Genomic DNA, 9,186 nt, shown 5'->3' on the forward strand with positions numbered 1-9,186 from the left:
GATTATCGATTTGGAAGAGCTTTAACCAGCCAACAGTTGAACGACAGTTTGTGGACAATCGCCGGCCGTTTGTAAGTTTTTACTCGGTATTCAATATGAACGAGCGGATTCCTCAATACGTACGGCTCGTTGAACTATTTGGGGTAAAATCTCATTTATAGGACGCAAGGGGAACTCCATGGGAACCCAAAATCACTTTACAGAGTATATTATGGTATAGTATAGTATGTGGCACAGTATAATATGCTATAACATTGACCCGTAAACTCTAAGGTTAAAATGTCACTGATCCACCAATGAATGCGTTTTGTGTGCAATCTACCAACTGCCTTTTGGGACAATAGCACTGGCTTAAAGGTCTGCTCTGTGTGGTAGACAGTGGCTAGCAAATGCAAACTAAAAGATGGTTATGCGAAAACTTTAAAGGCAACAACCGCAAGCGAGCGTGGTCATGCGGTAGAAATGATTGCACACTAGACAGCATCGTTCTCAGATATACCATTTCGACAATCTAGTTGAATGTGAAATGAGCAGGGAAGTTGGAAGAGACAAACCACAGTATTCGGATATGTAAGTGACGTTGTGAACGACACAAGACTAAAGTCTACCACTTTCAGTTATGCAAGTGAGTAACTAACGAACGCGAGATTTCTGCCGCGTCTTCCACGAACATGTCGGATTGCCTTACAAGCATGATGGAAGGGGTATTTCGAATTCTAGTGTCTGTGAATTTCAATCCCTCGACAGTGAACTCATCATTAGACATACGCAGCACATCATCACTAGCAGCTGTGAAAGCCACGAAGTTGCCGTCCAGCTACCATAGCTTCGTTCACCGACGATTTGGGGAGGTGGGCTAGGTAGCATCACAGGTACCCGCATAACAAGTTCTTACATTTACTCCGTTCGTTTGATCTGTCTGTAGTTGGTTTGGAAAAATTGACCTATGTGATGATTATGCATCGAGCAGTTTGATGACATTTCGAAGCCGCGGCATTCACATCGCCAGGTTCCGGTCGTACATCTTTTTTTAAGCTCCATTTTGATTGATTGTATGCTCAGAACGTTCGATTCTGAAGTCTGATTATTACGAGGGAACGGGGCTTAATACAGGTGTCGAGTGTTTTGCTTTTTCGATCAACTTTTCAATGCGACTCATTGAACGGGCGTCAGAAAGCTCCCTGGATGGATGGCTTATAGTCAGATTCGATTCCGAAGAGTTAAGGGATGAGATTTTGCATTGTCCACCTATGACCGAATGACGTTTAGTAATTGAAATTACGGTGATGCTAGAGGGGTACACCTTCGAATCAGAGTAGAAATAACCGATGCTTCATGACTGATAATCGAATGCACACCAAAATATCATCAAAATATACCATCCGATGCTGTTGGCACGCATCTCGACCATAAAAAGGCACACAATGCTTTCACATGACCTCTACATTGGGACTTTTGAGGCACAGCGTTTCGAAGGCGACGGAACTGTTACAAATGCGGTTCACCACAGCGTCTTGCACCACATTGGCTGCAGTCCCGCTTCTCCTGCACAAATTTGCTGAGATCCAAACGACCTTGAAGAGTTGGACTCATCGCGTCTCAAAACACGTCTGCTCAAATCACGATAATTCCAGAACTAAGATGCAGTAAGGATTCCAACATGTGGCCGTAATGACGGTTTCGGTCACCGTTCTGGTACATTTGTCCCGAAGATGAGGCGACCTCGAGGTTGGATCACCAGTCGATCAACAGGATCACTACGTGCGAAGCTCAAGAAGAAAATGGCGTATATTCCGCTTGATTTAAATTGAATTCAAACGGAACTCTGTCAAAGTATTATGTGTTTTCACTACCTGCAGATTTCTCGTTACTTGTTTTCCACCAAATGGGTGGATTTGTCTAAAGTTCACCGGCGAGGATGTAATCTAATTGGTCCTCTATGATCACACCCTCACGCCTTCGTCGAGTTGTAGGAAAACCAGATCGTTCATCGACCGTAATTCCTCGGTAGCTCGTATTGTTCAGGAAGTAGACACCTCAGTACCACCGGACAGTAGCGGACAGAAACTGGTCCCCACTTGCGTGTATGCTGGAGTAAGGTCATTAACCTGGTCGCGTAGTTTTCCGCGTGCCTCGGGGGTATCTTGAACTTTATCCCCACTGATTGGACTTCCAGTCGAAATCTGCTTAACGCACCAACGAACAATTGCAAAACAAACACATTACCTCTATTTAAAACTCCGGTTCGGCTTGTTCAAAGTCAACCAGAAAAGCCGAAATCGTTCATGTTTTTCCAACAGCCAGTGCGTCTCCTTTGTACTACACGGAGCAAACTACATGTTCACATTCTCCACCGCACTGCTTCTCAGAGCTGCGCATCATATCTCAAATCAGTCAGCACGTGGTCTACGGCATCGCGCACAAATGAATTTGTATGCGGTGGATTTACCATAGAATGGGACAGTAAACTTGGGGTCCGTGGGCCGCGACACCAGTGCAACGTGTGGTATGCACAAGGACATGACGAAAAATCGTTGACTGCGCCTAGCTGATGAGCCCCAAGGAGAGTGAAACCGGTCGTGGGCTGTCGAGGAGTTTTCAGCAATCATATGAGTAGTGTCTTTCCAGGGAAGAAGGTCCATATTTTGGTGGTGAGGTTTCCATGAAGTGAATGAAGGGTGGTGACTGAAGTTAACGGTCAGCTCTGCCTCGTCATTCATGGTCCAAGGATCTCATCGGAAGTTTTTCTTTGGAAATGCCCATTCATATAACACATCCAACCACATTTGAGCAACTCAGTTAAACAGCCGATGGAGTGGTAGGAACAAAACACATTCCACAGAAAGGTGTTCCCAAACCGTTGATGACGGCAGTTGTAACAAACGAGCTAAACACTGTTCATTCTGGAAACGCTAGCGATGGCGTCTGAAACTTTATAAATATTTTTACTGGGTAATTTCCAACTTGTTTTTCTGCCGACCTCAAACGTGTTCCCGTCCGGTGTTCTTTTCGGTGTCTTTCACAACTCCAGAAATCAAAGATGTTCCAAAATATCATTGCCTTTCGCATTCCGTCAAAGACGTTGACTATGGACGATGGGAGTAACCAACACGTGACCTAAGCATCACCAATGCCTGACCATTGTAGTGGGTCACGAAGTTCACATGGGTAAGTGTTAATGGGTAGACTATCGGACAAAGCAGATACCAATAATATCGAAATTCCGCCGAATAGTAGATGTCTTGAAAAAAGCAGCACAGTTCAAATGCGAACTGGAATGTACACACGCCCCAGTGAGATATTTCTAATCTTGTCTATACAAGAAACGAACGTGCGCGACGAAGAAAGTCGTGATAAGACGTCGACTCTAGGATCAAAATGGAAGCGGTTCGAATTTGGCGTTTTCTGGTTCAGTTCGGGCTCGGCCTAAAATACCGGTTATGAATAGGAACCTTGATAGATATGATACAAAACTTGGTCGAGTTTTCCACTTCAGACGCGTCACTTTGATTCATGTGTGATCCAGTGAAGCATGAGAAAGCGGAAACACTTGTCGGAGAGTATTTTCAGCTCATCGCATCGTTAAACAAAAGTGTGAGAATGAAGTTACCCAAAAAATCCCTCATTTGTAACACCCTTCCGGTGCCTAGCTGCGACGCCACCCGAATGTTGCACGAGGGCCGGGATACTGTCAGGTCGCCCAAGCCAAGACAGGGAAAGTCGGGAGGCACAGGTCGGGTTCGAACCACGGACCTTCCGGTCAGTAAATCCGCGCTCTAACCACTTGAGCCATTTCGCCCCCCAAATGTGGAGACAGTTGAAATCAGAGGTATTACTGTTCACTGGATCCATTCGCCCCCCAAATGTGGAGACAGTTGAAATCAGAGGTATTACTGTTCGACCGCGGTTCTCAAATGAAGTACAAACGCTGAGGCGGTCAAGTCGAAAAACGGCAGATGGATTCAAACATAACGGATCAAGAGCTAACGCCTTTACTTCGAGCATACGGGGGGTCATAGATTCGTCGTACAGTGAACGCGGTTTATCCGTCTGTCTGTGAGATTGTGCTCAGAAATTAATCAAAGTAATCAATAAAAGGGCTGTCAAATGCACCCAACAAGTGGATGAGTACTAACCGCTTCAGTGCCTCGTGTCCTCGTACGTCCGCTTTGATAAGCTCCTCCTTGGTGCGCACACTACTGGCTTGTTGTGCGAGCAAGAACCTGTCTTCTTCCATTTGCGCTGAGGACACAGCATCCTGTGCTTCATTTGAAGTTTTGTCGGAACTATCTTTCGTCGAAGTGGTCATGAACACCGTAGATGGAGCTGTGTAAACGGCGGCTGTGTTTTGGGATTCTGCATCTAGAACAAGAACTGACTGTTTTGGAGCTGCGTAAGACAGGGAAGGGGAACAGGGATGAGGAATGGGAAAAGCGGTAACACGGGTTATTTGATGCAGGCAGCCTGTTATAATTGCTCAGAAACAAGTCCAAAACCAAGAAACCAACAAATGCGCTTGAGGAAATGCTTGTACGAAAATGTAGTATGTTTTAGCACGTTTCTGATACGATCCGTTTACTAAAAAGAGAGGAGTGAGGTCATCACAAGCTTACGAGAAATGAAAAACATTAGTGCAGACAACGTTTACCGGTGAGCCGTCCGTCAGATGAAAGAAACCTCAGCTCCTTCAAAGACAGTCTCTACAACGGCCTAAACCCCTAATTCCAAGGATGCTCAAAATTCCAAGCAATCCTTGACCTGGGACATCCTGCCAGGGTGATGACGATGTGACTCACCACCGTCGGAGGCGATAAGGATCAACTTGTTCCGAAAGCCGTCAATCGGAACTGCAGTGAGTCGTGACTTGTGCACAACTAGGGACCGATCAACTCGAATCTATCCTGTCCCAGGGGGTGGTCAGTTTGAAGTTCCACTTTATTCATGTGAACAAAGAAGTCGTTTTCAACTGGTTCCAACAGGTTCGAAGACCAAACCAACCCGGTCAAAGAAAACAAGGACTTTGGATAATAGTACGGAATGAAAACCCAGTACCGTTAATTCCTGAGGTGGTAGAGAGGCTTACATTGCAGTTGAGTTAAGCGTGTGAACCAATGACATGAATTCACAAAGTGATCATCCGATTGGAAATCTGCACAAAAACTTGTGAGATCTCAAAATAACGGATAAACATTCCAAAAGTTTGCGAACGATTTGTCAAGGGTTTTACAGAACATAATAGTTTCAGCTACCATGAGGGAATCGACGGCGATTAGGTATGCAGTGAATAACGACCCGGATTGTTATCGCAAGCACAACAGAGAATACCATCAATCAGAAATACTGCTTAGGTAAACCGCGAAGAGTAGAAATTACTAGGTTCCGCTGGCCTAAAAGTACGTCATACAGAACGACTACAGTGAAGCGTGACTGAAATGAAACGCGTGAAATGGGAGCACATACCTCGAGCTGGTGCGTCTAGGTCGTAGGGTGGTGGAGCCGGTTTTGGAAGAGCAGCAACTAAATGCGCCCGTTCCTGTTCCATTGCACGCACTTCGGCCAAACGCAGTCTTGGTTCTGATTCGTCCTGCTGTTCCAATTCCCGTTTTGTCTGCTGTGCTTGCAGCGCGACGTTGAACCGTTTCACGGCCTGCCCGTGGGCCACACGTCTTTCGCGGTCAAGGTCAATCTTCGGGTCATGCTACGTCAGATGGGTTGAAGATCGAGAATATTCATAGCCGAATGGTACTCAGTTGTGAGTGCTTATGTGGACACTATTTAAATGATATCGATCGGCCATGGTTAACAAAAAGATTTGTTGCTAACACCTCGAATAACACAAGTGCGGATACAAATAGAACACTGACTCTGGGAAATCCAGTAAAAGCAAACTGCCCGGCTTGATTTATGGTAGTAACAAGAAGGCATACTAGCATGAGGACTGAACTACTGGCAGACTAAAAAATATCGCCAAGCCTTTTTTGGGCAGACTAAACGTACTGGTGATAAAAAAAAGCGGCAAAAAATGACCTGCGCATTGAAATGATGCATAATGGAATGGACTTGAGAGTGGTTGGCACACGTGGAAAAGTCAGCGTCTTGGGATATCGATGGTAAGCAAAGAAGGGTCGCAATGTTTTTTACAAGCAACAGGAACGTAAAATAGGCGTTTTTCCGAAAGACGTCCCTGTTGTTTGTAAAGCCCAGTATGAGCTTCTAGGACTTGTCGGTTGGTGAAATGCCAGATATTGCAACTTGGGAAATTTGATTTCATTAAAAAAATAAGGAAACTATCCAGTCATCATCAACTGTAAAAGCTGCGTACTTGTTGTACGGTGGTTATAGCTGCTACAAGTTCGGTTGCCGATGATTTAGAAAAGTGAGGTCGATAGCTACGCATTGGAGGCGGTGGCTGATTTAACTGAAGCGCAAGTAAAGGAGTGTCAGTAAACTCCTCATTGGGGAGGTCTGGATGAACTGTAAAAGCTGCGTACTTGTTGTACGGTGGTTATAGCTGCTACAAGTTCGGTTGCCGATGATTTAGAAAAAGTGAGGTCGTAGCTACGCATTGGAGGCGGTGGCTGATTTAACTGAAGCGCAAGTAAAGGAGTGTCAGTAAACTCCTCATTGGGGAGGTCTGGATGGAGGCTATGAATTGAAGACAACAGCTTGATTGCATGAGCGCCACTGAAAGCGCTAGTGGACAGTGTCCGAAAATATCTCTCATTGATGTGTCCAATCCAAGGAGACGGCAGTGACCGGTGCAATTGAATTTGCTAGTGCAGGTCATCATTTGGCCTCCCCTGTCTCGTTTCCACCATTCATGTGGTTGTGAAAAAAGCTCTTTGAGGAAGTTATTAGACTAGCATAATGAACACGTGACCAAGCCAAAGCAACCTATAGAGTGTGATCAGCTCAGCTACCGTGGGTGATTTATTTCTTCCGAAACCCATTCAAGGTACTTCAGTTTAACTGACCCAATGTTTCCACCAGACTCCAAGAATTCTCTGAGGACATCGATGGCCAAACACTGGGAGTCTTTTGACATCCTCAGCGCGCAGCGGCCAGTTTTTTACCCGTATAATAATATGGAGCACACTGCAGCATTGTAAACTCGATCATTAACGGATGAACTGATATCAAGTCTACGTCAGAGGCGATGCAGTTCCATGAAAGCTGCACTGGTCCTCCCAATCCGGATAGGAATATCATCTTTCACAAGACTACCGTGACTAATACGGCTGCCTAGATAGATGAATCTGTCTACTAATTCAATCGACTCGTCCGCAAGCAAGAGGCTAGGGTTCGAGCCTATTATCTTGCAGCAGCACTTTACTCCTTACAGGTGTGAAGCGCATGCCAAACTATGAGGCAGAATTATTTATTCCATTTAATGTAGCCTGCAGTACAATGACGTCAGATCCTAGAAGAGCTGTGTTTTCTGCATAATTGAGCCCACATTAGTCGTTGGCACTGACTGTCCCATAATAATCTCACTGAAGGAGTTGAAGAGGAAATGTGAAAGAAGGCAGTCACGCATGGCACCACTTGGCGTGGTGAACTCATGTGAGAGCTTCCCGTAGACATTCATGCGTCCGAGGGAGTTGACGTGGAGCACCTTAAGGAGGGCCAAGAATTTATGGGGGACACCTTTGCTCCATAGGCAATGCCATAGTCCCTGACGGCTCACAGAGCCGAAGACAGCTTTCAAGTCAATGAGAACAACCAGTGTCGGCGCCTGGAAGCAGTGTGGTTGTTCCAGAATCTGCCGATGTATCCCCTTTCAGGACGGAACCCAGCTTGGTTTTCACGGACGTATGTCGGTCTACCCAGGAAGGATAAGATCGGAGAGCATGTTTGATGCCACGATGGCTTTTGCACAATGTTTGCGTACCCTTTTTGAGGATATGGATAACTGTCAAAATGCTCCAGTCTCCAGGCACTTTCTCTTCACTCCATATCGACCCATTCCTGGGTCACCAAGAATTCTCTGCCTTCTTTGTTGCGGGCTGGATACATACCATCCGGTTTTGATGCCTAATGACGTCTCAGTGCGAATATTTCGTTTTTTTCTGACAGGCAATTAAGGTTTACATTCCATTCGCTCGTATGACCTGTCTCCAAAAGCTGTGTTGCAGGATGCCAGCTAAACTGCTTTTTGAGGTGTTCGGCCCATCTTTCCAGCCGGCATTTTGACTAATGAATTAGTGAGCCATCTTTCTCACCTATCATTATACGGCAGTGAAGCATCGGCGTTGAACACTAATGTCATGCTATCGATGATGATGATGATGATGATGATGATGATGATGATGATAAATCATGATGACTATCACTTCACTGGTCGTTTGTTTCCTATGATCAGTCCACCGTGTCGATTATTTCAGGGAGTCTGTTTCCAGTAGCAACAATCCTCTCCTGGGTTTCCGATATCAAACAAGGCTTTCGATCTTTCCTGAGGATCTTCACTATGCGCCGACACTTGCGTGCGCTATCATACTCGTTGTTTTCTGGAGTGGATTTCATGGTATCAACCAGTGTCAGATATCCCGACGATGTCCAGTGGTCATTTGAATGTATCGGACAAGTCCGATAGACAATACTGAAAGCAGTTAGCATGGCTCCTCCCACAGTTTGCTATGCTTGGTCCACGGGCTCGCTACGAGTGCCGTGTTCTGTTACTGTAGAGAGTAATCCAGCAAAATTAGATCGATATTGTTAAGCCAGTTGAGCTAGTTCTCCGGAATCCTGGCAGTTCTCCCTGATTTGACATGTTTCTTGCTGACTTGCGACAGCCTGAATGGAATCATCAACATCGACAGCACGACATCAGTGACAGCACGACGTGTTCAACACCGATGCTTCACTGCCGTACAACCATGACTTATTTGAAAGCCTTATTCTAAAGAAAAGAGTAAAAGTGGATGGATGGGGGACGTAGTGCTAGCCTACTACAATCATTCCGAGGTGCCTACACCTCCAGACATTCACTCAGGTGATCTGACAACAAGAACGCCAATGACATCGGTTGGCAGCCATATCTTGTAGTGTCTCCAACCAGGCACAGTGAGGATCAGGCGATCCCCATCCTGGAAGGCGAGTAGCACCGACAGCACTCAAGCGTTTCGTGATTTCCTCCATACCCCTCTGACAGATCAAGGGTTTGCCACCACACTGTTTCTACCACTC

General features: G+C 45.8%; 1 protein-coding gene across 1 annotated transcript in view; it reads right to left on the reverse strand.

Moving 5' to 3' along the window:
• T265_07051 (hypothetical protein) overlaps positions 1–9,186 on the reverse strand; it is a gene marked incomplete at both ends in the record, with an annotated part of 37,953 nt that overhangs the window by 19,972 nt on the left and 8,795 nt on the right. Inside the window, 2 exons of the mRNA XM_009172480.1 lie at positions 4,137–4,389; positions 5,461–5,698. Coding sequence (XP_009170744.1) covers positions 4,137–4,389; positions 5,461–5,698 — 491 coding nt within the window. The remainder of the gene's footprint in view (positions 1–4,136; positions 4,390–5,460; positions 5,699–9,186) is intronic.

The sequence above is a fragment of the Opisthorchis viverrini genome, assembly GCF_000715545.1.
Source record: "Opisthorchis viverrini unplaced genomic scaffold opera_v5_157, whole genome shotgun sequence".
NCBI lineage: Eukaryota > Metazoa > Platyhelminthes > Trematoda > Opisthorchiida > Opisthorchiidae > Opisthorchis > Opisthorchis viverrini.